Source organism: Abrus precatorius, unplaced genomic scaffold (genome assembly GCF_003935025.1).
Source record: "Abrus precatorius isolate BTA unplaced genomic scaffold, Abrus_2018 Scaffold10, whole genome shotgun sequence".
Classification (NCBI taxonomy): Eukaryota; Viridiplantae; Streptophyta; class Magnoliopsida; order Fabales; family Fabaceae; genus Abrus; species Abrus precatorius.
The window spans coordinates 15694799-15722073 of NW_020874292.1; the positions used below are offsets into that span (position 1 = coordinate 15694799).

The 27275-nt window shown below is 33.6% G+C and overlaps 1 protein-coding gene, 1 non-coding gene and 1 pseudogene across 3 annotated transcripts; 2 read left to right on the plus strand and 1 right to left on the minus strand.

Annotated features, from left to right (window-relative positions):
- Positions 1–378: 378 nt before the first annotated feature.
- LOC113851956 overlaps positions 379–27275 on the minus strand; it is a 121652-nt pseudogene continuing 94755 nt past the window's right edge.
- LOC113853332 lies at positions 3754–3860 on the plus strand. Its single transcript, XR_003502505.1, has one exon. It is a non-coding gene; the product is annotated as a small nucleolar RNA R71 (small nucleolar RNA).
- Positions 7313–26295, plus strand: LOC113852593 (protein arginine N-methyltransferase PRMT10). Of its 2 annotated transcripts, XR_003502452.1 has the most exons (9): positions 7313–7561; positions 7811–8003; positions 8345–8450; positions 12905–13094; positions 16398–16583; positions 16663–16746; positions 25268–25480; positions 25855–26050; positions 26200–26295. XR_003502452.1 is itself a non-coding variant. In XM_027482907.1 (8 exons), the coding sequence occupies exons 1-7, from the start codon at positions 7376–7378 to the stop codon at positions 25442–25444; spliced, it is 1122 nt and encodes a 373-aa protein (XP_027338708.1). In that variant the 5' UTR covers positions 7313–7375; the 3' UTR covers positions 25445–25480; positions 25855–26137. The 2 variants fall into 2 exon arrangements, 1 of the variants encoding a protein (XP_027338708.1); XM_027482907.1 differs by lacking the exon at positions 26200–26295 and having other exon boundaries at positions 25855–26137.

Below are 27275 nucleotides of genomic sequence, written 5' to 3' on the forward strand. Positions count from 1 at the left end.
ACAATGCCATAGTATCTCAGCTTGCTCACTTTGTGGAATGCATCTTCTAAGTAACCCATCTACTCCAATTTTGAACAAGTATGGGTCTTCCCACACATAGAATTTGCTGTCATGTAAGAACTTCTTCTTTTGCTGCCAAGTAAACCTCTTTGGAATGAATTGAGTGGCTTTAAAATTTGCAATGTCAGCAAACCAAGGCTTGTTATCCACTGCAAACAACTTTTCATCTGGAAATTCTTCATTTATTTCCAATGATTCAGTGGTTGAACTCTCCAAAGGTAATCTGGATAGGTGGTTAGCAACACTATTTTCTTTCCCTTTCTTGTCTTTGATCTCTAGCTCAAATTCTTGGAGGAGTAGAATCCATCTTAATAATCTGGGCTTTGCATCCTGTTTTGTCAAAAGATATTTAAGAGCAGCATGATCAGTGTATACAATCACTTTTGAACCCATTAAATATGATCTGAACTTATCAAAAGCATATACAACAGCTAAAAGTTCTTTTTCTGTTGTTGTATAATTCACTTGTGCAGGATTTAACACTTTGCTTGAATAATAGATAGCATGTAATTTCCTATCTTTTCTCTATCCTAACACAACACCCACTGCACTATCACTTGCATCACACATGAGTTCAAAAGGTAATTTTCAATCTGGTTTTGCAAGAATAGGTGCAGAAATCAGTTTCTCTTTTAAAACAGAAAACGCATGCAAACAATTATCATCAAATATGAAATCTGCATCCTTTATAAGTAAATTACTCAAGGGTTTAGCAATCTTAGAAAAATCTTTTATGAATCTTCTATAAAAACCAGCATGTCCTAAAAAACTTCTAACTCCCTTAACATTGATAGGTGGAGGCAATTTACTAATAACTTCTATCTTAGCTTGGTCCACCTCCATTCCTTTCTCTGAAATTTTGTGACCAAGGACAATGCCTTCTTGTACCATAAAATGACACTTCTCCCAATTCAACACAAGGTTAGTGTCTTGACATCTCTGCAAAACAATGGATAGATTAGCTAAACAATCATCAAAAGAATCACCAAAAATAGAGAAATCATCCATGAATACCTCTATGATGTTTTCTACCAAATCAGAAAAAAATAGAAAGCATGCATCTTTAAAAAGTGGCAGGGGCATTACATAAACCAAATGGCATTCTCCTATATGCAAAGACTCCAAATGGACATGTAAATGCAGTTTTCTCTTGATCCAACGGATCCACACCTATTTGATTATATCCTGAATACCCATCAAGAAAACAATAAAATGAATGTCCAGCAAGTCTTTCTAGCATTTGATCTGCAAATGGTAATGGGAAATGGTCTTTTCTGGTTGCATCATTTAATTTCCTATAGTCTATGCACATTCTCCATCCAGTCACAGTCCTAGTAGGGACAAGTTCATTCTTTTCATTAGGTACAACTGTCATACCACCTTTCTTTGGAACAACTTGGACTGGACTTACCCAATTGCTGTCAGAAATAGGGTATATTATTCCTGCATCTAACAGCTTCATGACCTCCTTTTTAACTACCTCTTTCATGACTAGGTTTAACCTCCTTTGTGGCTGCACAACAGGCTTAAAATTCTCTTCAAATAAAATTCTGTGCTTACAAAATGAAGGATTTATACCTTTCAAATCTGCAATACTCCATCCAATTACAGATTTGTGTTCTCTCAAAATTCTCAGCAATTTTTCCTCTTGTTCTTCCTTAAGTTTATTATTGATGATGACTAGATTTTCATGTTTCTCATCCAGAAATGCATACCGCAGGTGGGAAGGAAGTTGTTTCAGCTCTAGCTTTTGCTTTTCCTCTTCTTTATCATCATTTTCTAGCTTCTCCTTCACTGAATTTTCTGCAGATTTTTGAATTGGCAGAGCTTCTAGTTGCTGCTGCACTTCCATGATGTATTCTTCATGCAGAAGTTCAGATTTGTTATTCCCTACAGATAATATTTCTTCTAACACAGCAAGTTCATCAATTTCATTAATATGGTATTGTGTAATAAAAGCATCTAGTATATCTACCTTCATACATGTACTATCTTCAATTGAATATTTTAAAGCTTCAAACACATTAAACACTACCTTCTCATCTTGAACTCGAAGCATAAGTTCACCTTTCTGCACATCTATTAAAGCTCTCCCGGTTGCAAGAAATGGTCTCCCTAGGATCAAAGGAATGTTAGAATCCACTTCCATGTCCAGAATTACAAAATCTGCAGGAAAAATGAACTTATCAACTTTAACTAATAAATCTTCAACAACTCCATACGGATAAGTGTATGATCTATCAGCTAGCTGCAGTGTAATGTTGGTGGGCTTCACTTCCTCTTTGCCAAGTTTCTGCAGAACAGCTAATGGCATCAGATTTATGCTTGCTCCCAACTCACACAATGCTCTTCCTACAGTATAGTTTCCTATTTCATAAGGAATGCTAAATGATCCAGGATCTTTCAGCTTTTGAGGAAGCTTTCTCTTGAGAATGGCACTACACTCCTTTGTCAAAGGTACTATTTTATCATGCTCTAGCTTCCTTTTTCTGGAAAGTAGTTCTTTCATAAACTTTGCATATGAAGGCATTTGCTCCAAAGCTTCTACAAAAGGGATGTTAATTTGTAATTTCTTAAAGACATTCATAAGCCTTTCAAATTGTTCCTCTTGTTTAGGATTTTGGACTCTTTGAGGATAGGGCAGCCTCTTGTATTTTTTTGGAACTATTGGCTTACAAGCTTCCTCAAAGAGTTGCTTTTTGGTTTTCCTCTCAGAATTCATAGGAACATCTACTTTTTCTTCTGAATTGTCTTTCTTCAATAGCTTAAAATTTCCTTGTTGCAGATCTTGTTCAATCTTTCTCTCTTCTGCATCATTTACTTTCTTTTCTGCTGGTTTAGGACTTGCAACTACAGCTCCACTCCTTGTAGTTATGGCTTGACATTGCTCTTTAGGATTGATTACTGTATTGCTTGGAAATCTTCCTTCATCCCTGCTGGATAGTTGTTCAGCTAATTGTCCGATTTGTGTTTCTAGTTTCTTCATGGAAGCTTCTTGGTTCTTGAAGCTTGTTTGAGTCACCTTCATGAATTGCAGCATAGTTTCTTCCATCTCAGTCAACCTCTCATTCACAGGCTTGGAAAATTTCTGATTTCCTTGAGGTTGAGTGGGTGAATTCTTCTGAAAAATAAGGCTGTTGTGTTGCTGGACCTGCATTAGAAAAAGGCAAATTTAAGTTAGAATTCTTTGCAGCAGAATATTGATTATTCCAATTAGAATACTGCTGAGTTCTATTATTCGAAAATTGAAATCCAGGGGGATATGATGGCTGTTGTCTCTGAAAATTATTCATATAATTCACTTGCTCTTGTGGTTCATTTGTGGATGCCTCACATGCACCATTTACATGGTTTTCTCCATAAAAATCACAACTTAGCTAACTGGTAGGCATACTCCCTGTTTGCAGATTGCTGATTTGTTGTGTTAAGGCAGTTAATTGTTCTGAAAACATTTGATTTTGTAGCTGATTCTGTGCAAGAAAAGTTTCCAGAACCTTAGCTTCATGACCAGAATTTCTTCCTTGATTTCTTGAGTTTGAATTCTGATACATTGAAGATGCCATCATCTCAATAATTCTCTGAGCTTCTTCTAAGGACTTTGTATTTAATGAACCTCCAGCAGCAGCATCAACCATTGTTCTTGTTACTGCATTCATCCCATTATAAAAAGTTTCCAATTGCATCCAATCTGGGATACAATGATGTGGACACCTTCTAAGTAATTCTTTGTATCTTTCCCAAGCTTCATACAATGATTCTCCTTCTTGCTGCACAAAGGATGTAATTTCTCCTCTCAACTTAGTAGCTTTGGATGGAGGGAAGTACTTAGTTAGAAACTTATTCACAAGTTCTATCCAGGTTGTGATGCTTCCTTGTGGTTGAGCTTGTAACCAACATTTTGCTCTATCTCTCAAGGAAAAAGGAAATAGTCTTAATCTGATAGCTTTTTCACTAACTCCATTTATTCTTATGGTGTCACATAGCTGCAGAAAATTTGAAATATGTAAGTTAGGATCATCAGAATTTCCACCAGAAAACTGATCCTGTTGGACTAAACGTAGTAGGGCAGGTTTAATCTCAAAATGGTTGGCTTGAATAGTTGGCCTAATTATAGAAGAGTTAAAACCTTGCATGTTAGGAATAGCATAGTCCCCTAATGTTCTAATTCTGTTCTGCTCTGCCATTTCTATTGCTGGATTTGGTTGTCTCAAGGATGTAGATGTTCTTTTCACTCTAGGATTACTCTGAAATTCTGGAGAATGGACAGCTTCTAATTCACTATCACTCCCTATGACTTTTTCTGCTCTAGACTCTTTTCTTAATCTTCTCAAAGTTATGTCTATGTCAGGATCAAAGACCAGAATTGATTTATTCTTGTTTTTACCACGCATATACAAATTAGATTAAAACAAATTTAGACTACAATTGATATTCAGAAATGCACAATAGAAATCATGCAAAATCTATCAGTAAAAGCATATAGAAACTTAAATCTAGCAGTTACAGAATTGTAAAATCATGTAAAAATATGCAGAATGGCAATTACAAATATGAAGAACAATGAAAACTGAAATTATGCAGGTAAACAAGGATGTAAAAATTCTATGCAGCAGACAAAAATATTATGCAGAATACTACACAAGGTGTAGTAAAATTATGCAGAAAGCAATTTGAAAGCAAAGCAACAAAATAAATGCTCAATCTAGTTACTTTTCTACTACTAATGATATTGAAATGCAAAATTCCCCGGCAACGGCGCCAAAAAGTTGTTGTTCGCAATCTAACACTAGCAAGTGCACTAGGATTGCAGCAAGTAATGAGTAAATTTAAGATCCAAATATCGTCTCCACAGGGAATTTAGGATTCAAATACCACTTCATAGAATTATAACCATTTAAGCTTTTTTGAAATTGGAAGGAGAGTAGTAACATGTAATAACAGCAAACTAGAACAATTAAAAGTAAAATGAACTTGCAGAAAACAGAACAATGAACACACAGTTATGTGATAACAGAGGAAGAAACCATAGCTATGGAATTGCTTCACCAAAACTCCAATGTTTAATCAATAAAGTTCTGAATTAACAAGCAATTGGAAAGAATGACAATCAGTTTCACATTATATTATTCAGAGGTTAATTCCTTAACTCAGTGAACCTAACATTCAATTAAACCATTCTAATTCCTTAGATCTGATTCAATTCAATATTGCTTTAAGTGTAAGAAACCAGAAGATTGCAAGATCAAAGTTCCTTATCCCTAAGAAAACTATAATCTCGGTGATTGGTTCAGATCTGAAGAACAAATTCAATTTACATTGACAAGAGTTCCTCTGAATTTAGTTAATCAAATTTTCATTCAATTTCCACGTGAAGTTCAGAATCAATCACTCAATCTATTCCAAAGCTTGAAATTCAGATCCAAATCAATTCAACATGTTCATTTCAGATCTACAATCCCTAACTATGAACGAATTACACAGCCATGGCAGCAGAAAAAAGAAAAGAAAGAGAAGAAGAGAAGAAGAAACTCTGAAACACCATGGAAGCTTGCTCCACTCCAATTCCTCTTCGTGAAGCTCCAAGATTCGAATCCTCACTCCTCTCTCACGCTTCCTCTAACGAGAATCTAACTAAAAAAACTGAAAATGAACCGAATCCCCTTTTTTTGGATCGTTTCTGGTATTTATAAAATTTCTCAGATTTTCATATCATCACTTTTATTAGAAATAGTAGTTACGCAGAGAGTTTTTGGTTGCGCGTTAACACTTTTCCCAGAAATAGTGGCCACGCGTAACTTCCTGATATTGAGAGCTCTCTAGAACTATCACTCTTGATGATAAAAGTGACAATGCAGAGCCAAGGTAGTTGCGCGTTATCACTATTGCTGATAAAAGTGACTACGCGGAACTCGCCAAGTTGAAGACTCTCTGGAACGATCACTTTTGATGACAATAGTGGTTACGCAGAGCTTTCCTGATATTTTGCCTCTATGGAACTATCACTTTTAATGATAAAAGTGGTAACGCCCAGGCTTCACTTCTTCTTTGAGCTCTGAAGTGATCACTTTCACTGACAATAGTGATCACGCCCAGTCTGCAATTTCTTATTCTTGTGTTTTTGGAGTTCAGACTTGCTTCTTTCCTCTTCCTTGTCATCAAACCTCCATGGATATGGTCCTTGCTCAATTTATTCCTGCAAAAACAAGATTAAAAACTTAATTTCTAAGCAAAAATTTCACAATTGCTAAAATAACTACAAATTTAAACAAAACTTCAATTCCTTCTCTTTTTCTGAGTTTTTCTGCTTTCTTTATATATTTTTCTTATCAAATGTGTTAGAATTATGCTAAAATATCAGTTAAAATATGGATTCATCAACATTCTTACTCTTTGACTCAACTTTTTTTCTTTCTTGATGTTGCTTTTTTCTAACAAAAACTTCTATTTTTAACTTATTTGAACTTCTCTCTTTCAAAAATCCTCCTCCCCAATTGAAGTGTTTTGGTTCAAGATTGCTTCATTTTTACGAGACTCTATCCTCCTTTGATTTCTTAAAATAAAAATCTTAAAATAAATAAATAACAGACAAAAGAACCCTAATACTAATAGGACTATTTCTTACTTTCATCCATTGATGATAGAAATTTTAGTTTGTTAATTTTAATTTTATATAGTTATATTTTTATTATAAATTAGGTATTGATTAGTTAAATTTTAATTCTTAATAAATACATGTTAAATTTATATTTTAAATAATTACTTCTTAGTTAAATTTTAATTCTTAGTATAAAAATACTAAATTTTATTTTACATTAGTTAATTGTTATTTAAAATTTAAATATTATGAAATAGAATTTATACTTTTATTGTAATATTATGAATACTACCGATTGATGTAACGAAAAATACTTAAATTAACTATATTAATTTTTCTTTACATTTTTGATAATTAATTTTTAAAAATATTTTTTTAATAACAGAGTCAAAGAAAGGTGTCTTGTGGTGTATAAAAAAAAAGAAAATGAAAGGTGGAGAAGGATTGATTTCTATAATTTCTATTATATAAATTTTGTTATAACATAAAAATAAATATTTTTTATTTAAATATTTAAATTAAATATTTTTAATTGGTACGGACGTCTATTAAAAAATAATTTATATATTTATTTTTATTTATCTAAATAAATAAAAAATTCTCTATTTGTAAAATAGTAGACAGGTGATATAAAATAACCGTAGAGAAGCTAAGCAAACCAACCCTGCCCTAAAAATTAAAAGGGGGAGGAGAGGAACGGTGACTGAAACAGTAAGTAACATGGGAACTTCTGCAAACGACGTCGCCTGTGACCAAAGCGCCATCGTCCACAAAGGCGTCGACTATGCTCAGTACTTCTGCACCTATGCTTTCTTATACCATCAGAAGGAGATGCTCTCCGATCGCGTTCGCATGGACGCATACTTCAATGCTATTTTTGAAAACAAATGTCACTTCACTGGCAAGGTCACCATCTTCATTATCTTCTCTTATTTTCCATAAAATTGCCGTTTCATTTTGCATTTTGGATTAACAAAAAAATAAATAATACTAATGAAAATTATGCAGTTGTTGAAATGGATTAAGTAGGGTGGTAGTAACCTTGCTATTGTCATATAACTTGAGTGCGTTGGTTAATGGTTGGGGTTGTTAGTTGTGTTTATGTTATTATGTGTGTGTGATTTTGAGCTTACTTGTGAACTGAATGGGGTGAAGACTGTGTTGGATGTGGGTACTGGAAGTGGAATTCTTGCTATATGGTCAGCACAAGCAGGTGCTAGGAAGGTTTATGCAGTGGAAGCTACTAAGATGTCTGAACACGCACGTGCGCTTGTCAAAGCGAATAATCTCCACCACGTGGTTGAGGTCATTGAAGGATCGATGGAGGAAGTTACCCTGCCAGAGAAAGGTTAGAGAACTGTTAGGGCCCTGTTGGGTTTGATGGAATGTTTCCTGTTTTCGTTGATAATTACAAAAGTGACATCTTGTTTTTACTCTCTTTTTATATTCAAAGATTTGCATGGCATGAAAACAAATTTTTTGAGGTGCCAATCCTTGAAAATAATAATTTTTGGTAATTGTTGGTGAATAAGAAATTGAAACACAAATGTTTTCTTAAAGTTTAAACTAAACAAACACCTTGCTCTCTGTTTTATGAGTAAGTGTGAAAACTTTTCCTCTATATCTAAATTATGCTTTGTTGAACATCATTGTGATTGCTGGCCTTAAATGTTGTTGTGTGACTTGCAGTTGACGTGATCATCTCTGAGTGGATGGGTTATTTTCTCCTACGTGAATCTATGTTTGATTCAGTTATACATGCTCGTGACCGCTGGCTCAAACCTACAGGAGTGATGTATGTATTGTTGTAACTATTTTTCTGCCAGAAAGCAGAGAATATGTGTTGAATTTTGTTACATTTACATGGATTAATGTTTAGTGGCTTCTCAATGTGCATCTATTCCTTACCATTCTTCCATTTGTCTTTCTAAATTGTGATAAAATGGATAGTGTAGTTCATTCTTCATATGATATAGTTGTAACTTAGTATTTTTAGTCACTATGTATTTGGTTTTCTTTCTACATTATGTTTGCAAAATGTTGCCAACAATATTTCTTTTACATAATTAAAACTAGGAAAATGTTAATATAAACTCTTAGGGTCTGTTTGGATGGGGAGAGGGAATAAAAATCATGTGGGGCCCAAAAGAACCCCAAAATGAAGGGAAGTTGGGAGGGGAGGTTTGAGTTAAAATATTTTTTATAATTATCATAAATAATTTTTTAATATAAGTTATTTCTTTCCACTATCTTTTTTACTCATCTAAATAAGTGGAGGATATTTTTTTCATTTCTTTTGGTCCTATTTCAACCAATCCAAACACATCTTTTTCACTCTATTTCTTACCTTCCTATTTCTTTCCTCTATATTTCACCCCTCATCCAAATGGAGCATTAAGGTTAAATTTAAGCAACTGAAAGTAGTAAGTTTTTATTGAGAAAGGAAGTATTTATTGCATTTAGAATAAGAAAAGTATAATGTTGTATTTTTCAATACAAACTTACTACTTTTAGATGTTTAAATTCCTCTATTAGAGCTGATGCTAACAAAACCATTAAAACTAAGAGCCTACACAAGGCAAAAGTTTTCTTCTTTGTAGTGTATTCTTTAGTTATCAACAACAAGGTAGTTAGTATCGCATGAAACACGATACAAAACTACCGAATCGATACAAATTTGTGACGCAGGGATAAAAATCATGGGAAGAATTGTTTTGCATGCAGAATTAGGTCATGAATCGCAGGAATCCTAGGAATTGCTACTGAACCACTATTCTCCTTGGCGGTGCACAATTCAAGTGCAAACCAGATTGTGCAAGATTGGGGTCGGGTCAGCGTGGCCGGGTTCAGTAAAAACCTAAAAGCTTTTTTTTTTTTTGAAAATTTTTTTTTTGGCAAAAATACCAATTTCTATGTAATACTGCCTCTGCCAGTCAACCAACTCTTTAATATTGAAAGAAAACCTTGTTTTCCCATTCCTGCGCTTTCCTCTTCTCCACACACGTTGTTTCATGCTATTCCCTATTGCATTATTGTCTACTAGTGCATTATTGTGGTTCTCTCAACTTTCCACTCCCTATTCAATATTTCTACTCGTCCCCCCCCCCCCCCCTTTGCCACGTTTCCTATTTTTCATTTGGCTTCTGCACTTCTTTTTGCTTACTGTTTGCTGTTTAGGGAGACAAATGGGTCTTACCAGAAAAACAAAAGAAGGTGATATTATGTGAAAATGCTGTGAAAGTGTTCCCCCCCAAGGGCAAATGTAAGTGCCTATACAAGTGTTCAAGATGAGGTAGAAGAAATATTCATCAAACTATTGGAAGAGAAAGAAAAGAAAAAGGGTGAAAATAGCTTGGAGTATTTTGAAGAAGCTAAGATCTAAGATGCAAGTGGTCATCAAAAGGGATGTGTGGATTCTTTTGTTAGTAAAAAAAAATGGAGGGACATCTAAAACTCTAAAGCAAATAACAATGAATACAATGTTCAAAGATAGAGATGTTGTCATTCAAGAAATTTGCAAATGCATATATGCTAATGACTTTACATTTAATTTGGGAAGAAGTACCCATTTTATTGAAATGGTGAAAGCTGTTGGAGAATTTGGTAGGGGTTTAAAACCTTCTACTTATCATGAAGCAAGAGTCTCTTTTTTGAAAAAAGCAATTGATAGCAACCATCAAAATTTGGAGAAATACAAAAGTGAACGGGAGAAATAGGGCTGCACTTTGATGTGTGATTGTTGGACAGATGTGAAATCAAGGTCACTAACTAATTTTCTTGTTAACAAACTTAGTGGGACTGTTTCTAAAATCTATTGATACTAGTGATGTAATTAAGGATGCCAAACAAATGTTTGAATAATTGGATAGCAAGTTAGATGAAATTGGGGAAGAAAATGTAGTGCAAGTTGTAACAGATGGTGCTTCTAACCTTGTGGCAGCAGGAAAAATGTTAGAAGATAAGAGAACTAAATTATTTTGGTCACCTTATGCAGCCTATTGCCTTGATTTAGTTCTAGAGGATATTGGAGAGAGCTTCCAAATTTTTATGCTACCAATACAAATGCAAAGAAAATCACAACTTACATATATAGGCATACATGGGTCCTTAATTTGTACAAAAAGCATTCCAAGGGAAGGGAGTTAGCTAGACCAGCCATAACAAGGTTTGCATTGCTTCTCTCACATTAAATTGCATTATGCAACAAAAGAATGCTCTTTAATCTGTTTACTTCAGAAGAGTTTGCGTCTGGCTAAGCAAGTGATGAGCATAGTGTTCAGTGATGAGAAATTTTGGAAATCCATCAAATATTGTCTAAAGTGTGTAATTCCACTTGTGAAAGTACAGGACTTGTAGATGGTAATTCAAAACCAGCCATGCCATATATTAATGTAGCAATGGAGCAAATTGCTGAAAATTTTCAAATGAAAGAGTTAAGGGTATAAACAAGTGTGGAAGATCGTTGATACTACATGAAACTTACAAATACATAGACCTCCATGCATCTGTCTATTATCTCAATCTTAGGTAAGAAGAGATTCTTAATCTCTTAAATTTCATAGAATTGCCTATTCATCCTTTAATTTTTTTTATTGTTTGGTTAGGTACCATTATGACAAAAGCTTTAATAGAGCTAGTGAGGTTTTGTATGGTTTATATGAAAGCATAAAGAATGGTTTCAGATAGAAGGAAAATATTTTTAATTGATCAACAACTTGAGAAGTTTAAGCCCAAGAGATTGTTTGAAATGAATATGGCTATAGACTTATAGACAAGAAGCAATCCGGTAACTCTTCAATCTCCATACTTTGTTAACTTTACAAATAATAATAAATCAATAAGTAACATGACATATTTTGCTAATTGTTTATACATTTTTTGTTTTGAATTTTGATAGCTCTTTGGTGGGAGAGTTATGGTGGAGAGGGTAAAGAGTTGCAAAAGGTAGCCAAGAGAATTTTGAGTCTTACATGTAGTGCAACAGGATGTGAAAGGAATTGGAGTATATTTGATCAAGTACATACTAAAAGAAGAAATTGCTTGGAACAACAAAGACTAAATGCACTTGTGTATGTTAATATAACCTACAATTAGAGAAGAGAGGAGAGAGACTTATGATCCCATATGCTTATTTGATATTGAATCAAATGATGAATGGATTATTGAAAAAGAGGATCCATGCTTACCAAATGATGCTTCATGGATGGATATACTTTTGATGACGGAGCTCTAAGCAAGAAAAGAGAGAGAGGTATTTGTTTAGACTAAGAAGTAGAACCTGAACAAAAATACTAAAAGTTAATTACTCAAATACTTATTGTTATGCTTGTTCCATTATTTTGGTTTTATAGGTCCAAGAAACTTAAATGCCAAAGCTGATTAGAAGAAAAAATCTATAATAGGAGATGAAGATGAAATTGAAGACATTATTAGACATGGGGTGGAAGAGAGAACTTTTTGATTTTGGAAGATGAAGAGGATGAACTAAGTGACATAGAACTTGGGGATGATGAATGATCATACACTATTCATTTGAACTTTTGCTATAGTGACTTGCTGTCATTTTTTATTTATCTTTTTGAAAGACTATATGGAATTTGAGTAGTCACTTTTTTTTTTGGTAATGTGACTGACTGGTATGATATGAATCCTAGTTTGCTTAGAAGTGTATGTCACATTGTTAGCTATGTACTACTTGACTTTAAAATGTTAATATATAGATGTTTTGATATTTCTTTATGTTACAATGCTCTTATATTTATGTTTTAAATTATTGATCTACGATTCAAGATACGATTCAATTCACGATTCAAAAAATAAGTCTTACGATTTACAATTTGAATCCCAATTTAACTACCTTGATCATCAGAACAGGGATAGCCTCAAAATCATTAGTCATTAGTCAACAATAGACGGAGCTAAACTGGACACAGAAAAATTTAAAACCTTTCCCAGGTCCTATACTTTGAGGCAAAAGAATAAGGAATGCATTTCCCAGGTCCTATACTTGTCAATCTGTTCATTAGTTGTTTCTTTGTCGTCGCATGTTGTGCTTATTGTGCTCTTTTCGTTACACTACCAATAGGGATAGCCAATATATAAATGATTTGGTTATTGCCTTTGAAGGAAACTGTTTGTCATGAAAGTAGTTATGATTGTTATGAAAGTCTTTAGTGTGTATGAGTATTTCTTTGGTAGCTTTTGGTGTTACCTTTACAATTGGTGATTTAAGAGACTATGTTTTGGCAGGTATCCTAGTCATGCTCGCATGTGGATGGCACCTATCAGGACTGGAATGGGAGATCACAAAATGGATGATTACCAGTCAGCTATGGACGATTGGCACAACTTTGTTGATGAAACAAAAGCCTTTTATGGTGTTGATATGAGCATTTTAACGAAGCCTTTTTCAGTGGAGCAGAAGAAATACTATCTACAGGCAAGTTGTATACTTCCAGCGTGCCTTAAGTTTATTGGTATATTCTTAGTTAAATGAAAATTTGATCATGGTTGGAAGTCCATCAATTTTTATACTAAGTTGGTGATACAAAGCAGAGGAACACAACCAGAATTCCACGGCAAGAAAGGTTAGAAGATAGAAGAAAATTGAGGTTGTTATTTGTGTAATGACGGAATTACAAATAGGATAAACTGATTACTGCCTTAGAGCAAGGCTTCTGTAGAGAGCTAGAGCCCTCCATTCATGACAAACTTAATAATTCCCAAAAGAGATCCCTTTCTCACGTATATAGCCTATTTATTAACATTCACCCACCACCAGCAACTAACTCTGCTTTTCCTTCTCTCACTGTCAGCTTTTTAATTTTAGTATAGACATTCCAGACCATGGGGCCATTAAATGATTGATGGATAATTTGCCCTTTTGGACCACATGACTCATTTTGGGTCCTAGCTGTTGGTCTCTGTATTTGTTTAAAATTAGCAAAATGTGTAAAAGTTAAATTTGGTATCATTATCATGGTTGTCAAATTTTTGTGGAGGTTCATGCACAATTCTGTGTGTTCTACTGAATTCAACAATCCTAAAGCCAACTTAGAACTCATTTTGCTGGGATTGTGGTAGGATTGCATGCTGGAGTGTAGGAAGCCAGGGAATTGTGCATTCCTAAGATCGTTCAAGAGCACATGTAGTAGGTCAGGCTACTTGCAGAAAATTCCTGATTCAAAAATTACTTTACCTACCCTAATGTAAAATCAATTTTAGAAATCCTCTTCTAGCCTTTTCATTGTGTGAGTCTCTCTTTGATCCAGAAGCCCTTGCTGATGTGAATTTATGGGCACCTTGTCTGCCATGACAGTGTGCAAATGTGAGTGAGTGAGTGCTTGTGTCAAATGGATCATGAGGGATATGTGCAGTCCATGTGCAAGTGTGTGCACTGCATTAAATCATTTTAAAAATAAAAAAAAAACAAACTGGTTTATTGCAATAAAAAATATGGTAGTTAAAATTTGATTTGAACTAAAAATAAGTGAATTTTCCTATAGCATCTGTTATGAGTCAATTTTGTTCTAATATTATTCCTATAATAAGCTAGCCATCCTCAGGAAAGGTTAATTTTGATACAAGAATTTAAGAACAGAAAGCACTCTGAATCAAATATTGATTCATAAGTGAAGCATTTGGCAGCAAAACAAATTGCTGTGTGCATAGGAAAAAATAAAGCGACAGATAAGAGACAGAAATAAACAGATTGATTTTTTTATTGTCTCTAGCACCTCAAAACAACCAATTTACATACCAAAACACATTATCAAGCTGGTCAATCTAAGAAATAGCTTAGAATTGTGGATAAAAAATTCAGAGGTCATACTAAGCATAAACATAGCTTTATCCTTTACACTCTGGTCACCTCTGAAACAATTGAGAACATCAAGTACACACTAAAGTGTAGGAGAGAGAGCATAATTCACTAATAACTGCCAAATTAAGAACATGGCCACATTAAATAGACCTTAACTAATCCCTCAAAAGATGCCCCATTGCAGCCAAGAGTTGATTGTCATAGATGTTTGGATGTAAGGTACTCCAACAAATTGGGAGTGACCAATGTTGTCAAGATGAGGATCTCTTCTGCCCTCTTTGTTAGTCAAAAACATTTCCCTCTCATCTCCGATCACTCTCATTTCTGATCTATCTCTCTCCTTTGATCTCGTTCTGCATTTTACTGGGGTGTCTCTCGTCGTTGCTATTGTGCCGCTATGGATTGGTGTTTGGCCACGTGATGCTTGCTGTGGTGAAGTATTTCTTTTTTCGTTGTAGACAGTGTCTAGGTGTGGGTGTGCACTTTTGAAGTGTAATGGAGACAGGGAGTGAAAAATCTGATCTTGCCCTTGCTATAGTGCCGTTTAGAGTTTTTTTAAAGGACAAAATGGACTTTTTCCACCTAAAATTTTTTCCTTCTCTTCTCATGCGGTAAAATTTTTGAAGGGTCAAATTAAAGGGTTCTCTCTGCACTGTTTTTCTTCCTTCTTCCTTCTTCTCTAAAGCCAACTTCTCCTTCATCTTCTTAACCATTTTTGCTGGAGATGACATCTTTTCCGGATGTTTTCTGGCAACTAAGTGGAAGGCCCTGTTTTTTGACATCCATTTTCCATTTTGCTTCTGTGGGCTCTGTCCTTCTCTTTTTTAGTTTTTCCCTCTCATTCTGTTTTACTCCCCCATTTTTTTCCTTTTTTCCTTATTATTGTTTTCTTGATTTTATTTTTCTGTTTTCACTTCCAAGTTTCCTTCTCCATATTTATTTTTAATTCTCTACTTTTCCATTATAACTTCAGTTTTTTTTTCACTATTTTACAATCATTTTATTCTTTTTTTCTCAAAACCGTCCTTTTTTTTATATGTAGTTAGTTTTCTAGTTTTATATCAACCCGCCAGGGCATCCGCCATTACTTTATGGCAGTTTTTTTGCTTTCCTGCATGACCCACCATTGATAACATTGCTCTGAATCACATGTCCACTATTTCTGACGACTTGCTAGAGTACGCATATTCCACGAACAGAATCTAATCAAACACTTCTAGGCTAGCTTCTCTTTATCCATATTTGTCTAAACTTGCTCATTTAATACTACATCCAAGCACCGATGTAGTGGCTCTAGTTCATTGAACAAAATGTACTTGAGCCATATAGTGCATTATTTCTCAGTAATGACCTAGCCCTAGATCAATATCGTTGTGATTTGTAATGGGTTTTGACAAATTTTATGTTAGTTGTTGATATCCTATCACAACTCTCTTTTACCCATGCTTGGAACCAGTTAAGAGACCATAGGTGAAGTTAATTGGTTTAATTAAAATAATTTGGATATTTTAAAACGGTTTGGACTGCTTTGTGGTTTGGTTTATTTCATTTAAACAATTATTTTGAGCACCCCTAGCTGCGATACTTTGAGACTGCTATTTTAGCGCTCTGCTCTTACACTACATGTTACAAATTACAATCCCTTGTTTATGTGCCTACTTCCCTTGTCAGATCCTAGGATTGATCTACAAGTTTGACTATAAGCAACTACATAAAATTGAAATATATGGTTGCAAAATGATGAACTTGAACTGTTTATTATTTGCTAGTGTTCCTGGATATATGAATATTGCACATTGAAACTAGCTCCTGTCAGGCTAAATCAGTGCCAAAAGATAATATAGAAAAATAATTTATTTGGTAACATTGAATTTTCTATTGCACAAGAAACTTGACTTATGCTTGCTTTGATTTCTGTAGACATCATTGTGGAGCAACCTTCATACACATCAAGTCATAGGAACTGCTGCTATAATAAAGGAAATTGATTGTTTAACTGCCACAGTGACTGACATAGAGAAAGTTAGATCAAAATTTTCTTTGTCAATAACCATGGACACCGCAAAATTGTGTGGATTTGGCGGGTGGTTTGATGTACATTTTCGGGTAAATTACTCTGACCTTTTAATGGCATTATGACTACCAAATATAACAAAGCCTAATGTTTCCTGTTTTTACTTGTTAGGGAAGATGTGAGGATCCAGCTGAACATGAGATTGAGTTAACTACAGCTCCTAGTGTAGATTATGGTACACATTGGGGCCAACAGGTTTGTATTGTATCAACTTGGTGGTTTTGTCTGCAAAATAACTTATATTTTGAATGAACACATGCGATTCCATCTTTTAAAAATGTCAAAGAACTTCCCTCGTAAATTTATCACTTTATAAAAATTGCTTTTGATTTTTTAAAACTGGACCAATTAGAAGTATTGTATTGAAAAATGTGTTTAAAAGAATGTGTTGTTAGTATTACTGTGTCATATTATTGTTGAGATTAATGTATGTAAATATGGTAACTATGTGAATAGGATAACTATGTAAATAAGGTAGCTGTGTAATTAGTGTGATCCTAGATAACTGAAAATCTGATATTTTTTATGCACTATTATTAAAAATAGATAGTTTCACTATGTATTCAAACACAATGATTCATCCTATGCCTTCTCGTTTCTCTCTTTCTCAACATGGTATTAGAGTTTGATGAGAGGGCAATCCTAATTCATGCATTCTCGGTGGGCCTACTGCTCATTAGCGTAAAATTGTTTCAGAAATGTTGAATTCTCGGTTTCTGATTTGTTTTTCAACATTTTCTCTCCAGTAGGTACTGTTCACAACTTTTTTCTCTCTTCAGTGCTGCCCATGGTTGCACTTGACTTGTTCAAGGCTGAACCTGCCATTTTTGCCAACCACATCACTGCTCCTCTTTCTACTGAGCAATTGGATAGCAAAAATTATACTGCTTGTGCTTTAATATTTGTCTTGTTTGACAAGATTACAAATGAGTGTTTTACCACGAAGGCTGAAACTATTGCTGAGGATAATCACCCTCCGTGAAAGAAGATTGATGTCCAACTTTGTTGTATAATTAAGGCAACCCTTCATCCCTCTATTCGATTTGTTTTTTGTGCCACTGAGACGTGAAGCTATATGGTCACTAGATAAGTCTCTATATCAATAACACTCAAGTGGCTTTATTGGTCTGTCATGACCTTGTGACTATTGTTGGCGCTTGATTTCTTGAATACTTTGTGGCTACATCCCTCTACTCTTGATTGTGTTGTTTCATTTACCAAAGATTCTATTAATCTGTAGGATTGAATTTCAGGGAGGATGATTAACTTCAGATGTGAGTGCTAATGTCTGTACCAACTTTTACAATCCTCTCATATTGGTTCAGTAGTAGACTCTCCACTCATAGTTCCCACTCAACTGTGCCCTCACAGTCTTGTCAACTTGAAGTTGTTAGTGTTGGGTCTCTTCAAGTTGTTTGTCAAGCACTTAGAGTCCTATCTTGCAAGTGTACTAGGTAGTTATAGTAAGTAATAAAATTCAGAATTTTTAAGTTTCGAGTATCGTTCTTAAGGATTCATTCAATTACCACTTCATAGATCAAAAGGCTATTTGAGCTATTAAAAACTTGAGGTGTTTTGAACATTTGAAGAATTAAGCAATAAATATCAGAGAGTAACAGCAAAACAGAGTGAAGAATTCAGAAGTGAGATGATAGATAAAATGGAGTTAGGAATGGTTTCACCAATTTGTCAATTGCAAACATGAATGTGCTTTGAACTCCTAAGTTTTTTGATTGATTGATGATTAATTTTACTAATTTAATCAAAGGTCAATATCTTAACTCAATAATCCTAATATTCAATCAAATATTGCATTAGGTATTAGAAATTAATAGAACACAAAATCATGAATGTTTATTCCTAAGATATTAATAACCTTGGCATTCAATTCAGATATGAGAAATTAACTCAACTTCCATTGATGAAAATTCTCTTTCTATTAAATTGAATAGTTCATCCAATAATTGCATTAAAGAAATAATTAAATGTTCAATTTAATCAAGATCTTAGGTTTCAAATCCACAATCAAGTTACAATATCAAAATTGGATCCATCAATCCCTAACCAAGGAGAATTAAAACATTACAAAAGAATGAGAGAAAGAAAGTAAAAGAGAAGTTGAAGATGATCTCCATGAATCTAATTCATAGCTTGATTCCTCAAGATTTAAGCCTTGAAATTTGCCCTCAATCCTCTCACTCCAACTCTCTAAAAGTGTGGAAAAGAAAAGAATAAGAAAAGATCTTAAAAAATTTGAGTTTAAAGCTATTTACAGATTTTCCATGATTCTAGCATAATCACTTTTGGTGCCAAGAGTGATTACGCGTAGCTTCTAAAATAACAGCATTCTAAAACACTTTTTTTCTGCAGTAAAAGTGTTTATGCGCAGGGTCTTTCTCTTGACAGCTTTCTGGAACACTCATTTTTAGTTGGGGAAGTGTTTACGTGCCTCTGGAATGTTTACTTTCTCCATTGAAAGTGACTATGCTAAGCCAAATTGACCTCTTAAAGCTTCCAATTCATGTGTTTCTCTTGGAATCTTCTACAAAACTCATTCAACAGCAAAAATTGCATAAGAACACTATTAAATCCAAACAAATTGAGTTATTTCAAACAAAATTGAATTATTTGAACAATTATCAATTTTTTATGAGATTTTAACCTTCCTAACTATAATTTTCTATTAAAAAACTACTAGAAAACTAACTGAACATCCATTAAAATATGGATTTATCATTGTCTTCTTTATGTTATAATTCACACCAATTAGGTAAACATGTTCATAGTTCATTTCCTAGTTGTGTCATTAGTTGCGTTTTGTCTTCCTTTGTTTTAGTTCATTCATATGTCTTGGGTCTTAGTCATGTCATCTTTTGTTTGGGGTCAAAATACTTAAAACACTTTTATTAATGATTTTTATATATATATATTTGGCTTTATTTAATGAAAGATAATTTTGAGTTATTTTCTATCTTTCAGTCATTTTATAATAAAATAAAACTCAATTTGACATTTCAATTCGTACTTTATAAAGTGATGATGCCAAAAAACATGTCTTTCTCGTTGGTAGTTTCATGATCTTACGTGGGATTCTTTATTAGACATCTCATACTCCTTTACAATATGGAGTTGTTGAAAGTAACAACAAAAATCTTCTTATGATTGCTTATATCCGTTTTCTCTATGCTCATATTTTTTAGGCTATGTTTGGGAGCTGTATTTAAGAGAAGAGGGGAGGGGAGGGGAGGGGAGGGGAAGGGAGAGGTTAAGAGGGCTTAACTCTTGTTTGGAGGTTACAAAAGCCCTCTCAACGCTTGTTTTTTGAGTTTCTTCAATCTGGGGGATTATTTGAGAGTTTTCTCTCTCCTATTCTCTCGTATTCTTTCATGATTAAGACTTTAACCTTTTTCTTTAATGTTAGTTTTCTAAGGGAGAATTTTTTTTTAAAAAAATAAAAAATATTAATTTTAAAATTATTAATTTTTAGAAAAAATATTTATTTTTTATTTTTTGTAAAAATAAAAAAAATATAAATAAAAGATATAAAATATAATAATATCATTTATATACTTAAACCTCTATCACCCTCTCCTTTCAATATTAAAGATCCAAACAAAGGAGGGGTTTAACCCCCTTCAAACCTTTTCCTTCCCTCCCCTTCCAAGCTCTCAAACAAAGCCTTAGGAGTGATGTTGTTCTTATAGTCTATTACTTAATTAATAGTATGCCTTCATCCATTCTTCATCAGGCATTGACCTCTCCATCTCTTGCTTTCTTGAGTCTTCAATTTCACTTATTTTGTTCATAATGTTATTCTTGGGCTAGATAAATTTTCTGCTCACTCCTACAAATGTGTTTTCTTTGGTTATACTTGGTCTAACATGCAGTCTCCTTATGCTTTCTTTATTAAGTATGTCATGTTTCATTATTCTGTCTTTCCTCAAATACTTCCTTGGTTTGTTCATTTTTTCTCCTTTTGATGAGTCTCTGGCACCATCTGCTTCACTTCGTGCTCGCCAGTTTAGGTCTATCAACAACAATAAGCCTCAGTGGCAGCACCAATCAACACATAACTGCCCTACTATTGACCTATTGACTTACCTTTGGTGTCACATCATTTGCCATCTCTAGCCTTGCTTTTGAGTCAAACCTTCCCATTGTGATTCATAAAGGTATACATTTTACTCAAAATCCTTCTCATTATGTTAATGAGTTATCATCGTTTATCTCCTTATTACACTTGTCTCTCTTTTTTGTCTTCTATTTCCATGCCTAAGTCTAGAAGTGATGTCCTTGCTCATTTTATAAGTCATGATTGATGAGATGAGTGTGTTCCAACAGTGGTACTTTAGATTTTGTTCTTCTACCTCAAAGAAAGGCTATTGTCAGATGCTGATGGGCCTAAAGGCTTGTCTTGTAGCCAATGCTTACACCTAATTTTTGTTTTTGGATTATGATAATATTCCCCTGTAGGCAAGATGTCTATTCACTTATTCTGATCTATGGCAGTCATTTGTCATTGACTCTTTCATCAATTGGACATTAAAAACACCTTCCTACATGGGGACTTTTTGAAAGAAGTCTATATGGAGCAATCTTCTAGTTTCATTGCTCAAGTTGAGTTTGAGACTTGTTTATCGGCTTGGAAAGTCCTTATATGGTCTTGGGCAATTTTCTCGAGAATGGTTTGGTATGACTTAAAGTGAAGCTGGTCACTTAATTTTCTATCACTACTTTGCCATCAAGTGCATTTATCTCATTGCCTATGTTGACACTATTGTATCAGCAGGTAGTGACCTCTGGGATTTTACAATTGAAACATCTTTGTTATCACTTATAGACAAAGGATTTTGGGAGGCTTAAATACTTATTGAGGATAGAAATAGCTAAGTCCAAAAATGCATTGTAATTTCTCAAACAAAGTATGTCATTGACATTCTACAAGTGATAGGGTTGAGATGAGTATTAAATTTGTTAATACTCATATGAACCCTAATATTAAACTCCTATTAGGAAAGGGCAAGCCTCTTGCAGATCTAGAGAAATACAAAAGGTTTGTGGAAAAAATTAAAATTATTTGTGTTATTCGTCTTGATATTTCTTTTCTTGGAAGTGTGGGGAGTTAATTTCTTAATGTTCCTTATAAAGAAGAACATTGGGATACAGTTATTCACATCATAAAATTTATCAAGGAAACTCCCAAAACAAGTCTCTATGAAGACAAATAATACTCTCAAATTGTGGGATATTTAGATGCAGATAGGGTACACTCCTATAGATTCTGGTCCACTTCTGGATACTGTGTTTCCATTAGTGACAACTTGATCTCTTTGAAAAAAAGGAAATAAAGCATTGTTGCACGATTAAGTGCAGAATCAAAGTATCAAGCCATAACTTTAGCCACATGTGAACTCATCATGTCTCAAATAGCTACTAAAGAAATTGATGTTTGGAGAGATACACAAATGACCCTATTCTGTGATAATTAGGCTGATCCTCATATTGCCTCAAATCTAATTTTTCATGAGAAAACCAATCACATTGAGATAGAAAAGATTTTTTTTAGAGATATTGTTACTTGATTTTGTTAACTGTAATGATCAATTGGTATATATCTAATGCATTATTTCTAAAATTTTTACAGATGTAAACAACTATGATAAGTGCACCAGTCATTTTAAAGAGTATAGAAAGTTATCGTTTCTACGAGGATTGAACCAATTAGTCAATGGTATACCTTTAAATCTCTGGTCAAACTCAAAGAAAATAAAACTATACATTATACTAGTAAGAATTATCTGAAAAACATTTTCAATTGAGGAAGTAATTTTGAGATATTATATTCTGAAATGATGCAAATGATACAAAACAAATGCGATGAACAACACAAAGCAACATAGTATAACACAACAATTGACACATGAACACATGATGTATAGAAATTCTTCTAGATCTCACCTCATGTAGAATAAATATCCATTTTAGTGTTCATACAAACATTGCGTGATCTTTGATTATATTAATCACATTGAAGCTTTAATTCTTATGTCTAGGCAGTTAGAACAACAATGAAACTCACTTCAAGTCTAAATATAAAATCAATGTGTCCATCCAAATGAAGCATTAAGTAGAGAAGTAAAATTATATAATTTTTATACAAAACTAAAACAGAAGTAGCAAATTTAATTTAGATCTCTAGTATTCTTTGCATTATCCAGATTGCTAGTGTAATAAAACTCAATGTTTTGGCATTCTATCCTAATTCGTAGTTAGTAAAACCTGACAGCTCAGTAAAATTTAACTAGGAACATGTGTAGCATTTAACAAGTACAATGCAACTTTATCCCATGTTCTAGCAATATAAAAACACGAAAGACTTTACTCCAAATCTGAATATTAAACTAATATGTTTATTATGATTAATGATTAAATCATACAAGTGACTTAAGTTTGTTGATGCATTAAGAACATGAGTAATCCTTTGCAAAATGTTAGAAAATATGAATTAAATTTAATTGCAAAAGAATTACATAAAGTTTAACTTAGAATCCATTTTACAATAATTTAGAAACACAAAATACAACCACACAATGCTGATAGAAGAAAGTTTTAGAGGATTTGGGAAGACACAAGATACAACCCTAAAATTTAGTGTTGGAATGAGCGAGTACTAATATTCAAGTGCCCAAGCAATATTATGGATACTACTCGTTGATGTAACAAAAAATACTTAAAATAACTATATTAATTTTTCCTTACACACATTTCATTCACATTCTCAATCGCATTATACACAAACATTAGATTTGCACACAAACCCTACTACAATCAAGTTATCCATCACACTCAATATCAACCAACATAAAATACATCATATCCAGTGCAAAATACCAATCAACACACGTGTTTCCACATCCTATTTCAATCATATTGTCACACATAGCAAAATAAACGAATCTCTAGCAAAATGAGATAGGGTAGAATCTCCCCTTACCTCGAAATAAAGATACACACACGAAATCAACAAGGAAGGTGCTCCCCACACGAATTTCGTTCTTCAAATGCTTCAAACATGATTTCAACCTTCAATCTAACTTCTAAACGGCTTTGGAGGCAATTTAATCGGCGAAATAGGGTTTTGGGAAGAGAGGATTAAAGAGATTTCGAAGGGAGATATGAGAAATGAAATTCCCCGGACCCTAACCCCTTTAAATCCTTTTCTGGTCGCGACACTCTTACTACAACGAGATATTCTCAGAAGAAACTGCACTCTAATTTCTGCAGAATCTCGTTACAGCGAGACTGCGCCCAAAAATATACTCTCCACTATCGCCCTCTCGCTGTTCTCTTGCTACAGCGAGAATGCAACCGTCTCACCCTCTTCTCCCAGTGCCTTCTTGCTACAGCGAGAATGGCGTAGATTCATGCTCTTCGCCTAGCGCCTTTTCGCTACAGCGAGAATACCTTACAACGCGCGTGCGTGTACACACATTCAATCAATTCCAGTCCAGTCGCAATTCACATCATATTTCAACCACACTATGCGGACCTCTTCACAATCACACATTCATACATGTCACACATATACACATCATCATATACATAAATCAAACATACAAACGTATGAAAATCCACATACACACTTATATTAATATATCAAATATCATTACAAAGGACATTACAAAATTAGTGTCGTAATTTATTGGTTTTTTCAAGGCATTTTCCTTTCCAATTTGTCCTATAAAATAAAAAAAGCTTAAATTAGTTAAATTTATAATAAATTTGCTTAAAAATTATAATTATTCAATAACTCGTACTAAAGTAAAACTGGCTTAATTTATAAATTTTTAATACTATTTTAAATAAAATTTAATGAATTAATTTCCAAAAGATATTAAAATAGAGTAAAATATTAGCTTTAATGTGATTTCATCAATATCTTCTCTAAACCGTTAAGGGAGCCTCTATCGGTTATATATCACAAGCTTGATGTATCGTAATTAGCGTGATTTTAAATAACTAAAAATCTAGTATTTATTATGAATTATTAGTATAAGTAAATTGCTCTGCTGTGTATTCAGACGCACTGGCCTTATGCCTTGTTTCTCTTTCTCACAATTATCATTAGCTGCAATAAAAATTCATTACTTTTGACAACAATTGGAACACCGTGGAAAGAATAGATGGTTCCTACTTTTAAGACAGGGCATGCTTGATTTGACAAAAAAAGGTTGGACAACACAACGATACTTGTTCAATGTTTTACTTTAATAATTGCCATAGGACAGGATAAAACAAAGACGAAACATAGGACAGAAGTCATAAATACCCAATGCAATCTTCCTCTTATCACTAATTTTCTTCCAAGTATCCTCTTCCTCAATCCTCCTCCATCCTTTCTTCTACTCCTGCCCAGAACTACGTGTACAATATCTTCCAAATAGCAGAAAAATAAAAAACCTGTGTTATGACTCAGCTGCTTGCTGCTTGTGTTGTGCTTCAGTTTGCTTCAAGCACGCCCTTAATGTGCTTGGTCTATTTTGTTAAAATGCAAGTTAAAAGTTTTTATAGTGGGAAACTGACAAAGGCTTTAAACTTTATACTTTCTGATGGATGGGACCATTTATTCCCTATGTGGCATTTAATTGTTTCAGTCGTAAAATTTTTATCCAATGGAATGATGATGTTATTATCATATATTTTAATCATTTGACAGGTTTTTCTCTTGCATTCTCCTACACATGTGAGTGAAGGTGATGATTTAAGGGTTTCTTTTCTAATGAATCGTTCAAAGGAAAATCATCGTTTAATGGAGGTTGAGCTTGGGTGTGAGATTCAACAGCATTCTGGCAAGCTTCTTGTGCCTTTAAAAAATAAGTACTACATTGAATGACAGTGTGCGTTCTTGTGCTCTGGGACAAAATACAAGGTAGATTCTGTTGCCGCCCTGTATGCGTCTTGAATGGTGATATTATATAGTTGCGTCATATACCTAGTTGCTTAGGTAGATCCTATTCTTTTTGGTGGAATGTGTTTTAACAGAGGCTTCTTTTACCCAAGAACTTTTAATATTTGAAGAAATCAGTGATATTACTGATGATAACTAATTATAGAACTAATATAAAACTTCGGAATCAAGCACTTCAACTTTACTTTGACAATCCTTTACATGTGTCAAATTGGATAGTTTTGTTTTTTCTCAACAGTTTTTATTTATTAATAAAGTTGAAGTTCTTTGCCAGTTTGGGTTTTCGAAAAAATAAAGCAATTATTCCTCTAACATGATTTTTTGTTTCTCATCAGGAATGAGGAGCCCCTGATTTGTGATTGTGGAATTGTGGGGTTAGCGCTCTGGGTGAATTGAGTTTATGATAAAGTTATAGACAAAAAGCAGTTGCGCCACTCGTTATCACAATTGCACTTCATCTAATCATTATTTGGTTGACTTACGATTCACAGGACATCTATAGCATGTATAAGAGATGGTTCGATAACCCACGTACTGGTTATCTTTGCGGAGTTTCAGGGTTGTCCTGAGGCCCTTTTTTTATCTTATACTGAAGTATGCATGAATCGATTACTTGTGTGATTTCTGATCTATTTTATTTTCGTGTTCCATTCTACTTTTCTTCGATATTTATAATATAGGATGAGACAGTATAGATGTTGCGATATAATGGATACGGAGATTTCCATGTGTCGCATGTCCCGGATATGGGTGCACAAAATCGTCATCCCTAGAAACAAAGATTTTGTTAGTTTCAAACTTTTTAAATCAAGTCATTTAACTTTTAGACTTGTTTAAACAAACGGGTTGAGTAAGTTTGAGTAACTTATTTCTTTCACAAATAAGTTTGAACTAAAGTGTGTGACAAGGATCAACCTACCCATTGAATTTTCAGACCTATTAGGATTTGATACATGGGATTAAAATAAAACAAAACATGTTCGGTAAGAAATGGCCATATCTCACGCTATACGTATCAGATTGGAATGATTTTAAAATGCGGTAAAAGATCTTGTTCTGACTATAAAATTGAGTGATATTGCGTTGTTTTGAATGAAACTGACGAGTTCTGAAATTTGGGAATTGTTTAGGAACTCAAAAAAAATGTAGAATTGGGAATAATTAGGTGGAGACAACTTAAACATGAAATAGAGATTGAATTTTTGAAGATGCTACGAATGAGGTTTGATAAGTCTGAGATTGTTAACAAGAAAAAACTTTCTTTTTGGTAAGATCAATGAATGTAAGAAATACTTTAGCAAAGAGAGAACTCTCACAATTAAGAATAAAATTCATATTCTACCTTTGATTCTTTAAGCTTAATAGTTTAGTATAATCTTGTTTACGCAAATTACGAGTTTGTTCCATTAAAAGTAAAATCTAAATATTTATCCTTTAAGCAAAAAGCATCAATGAGATGTTCTAGTACTTAAAAGGAACATATTTAACTTCAAGTACTTTGAGTTTATATCTTATTGTGACCAAAATATTTATATATTTACGTCCTTTATTAAAAATCTAAGTCTTAGCAAGTGTTTCTTGGGCCTTCTTTGATTTAGGTCTAGTCATTGGCTCTCATAATGGATTATGATCTTGGGCTTTGTCTCCATTGATGTTCTCATTATTCCCTTATTCTAAGAAATTATTTGTACTGTAATCTTCAAATTCGTCATCTACATGAAATGGAGTATAGTTAGTCATATTGAAAGCTGCAATT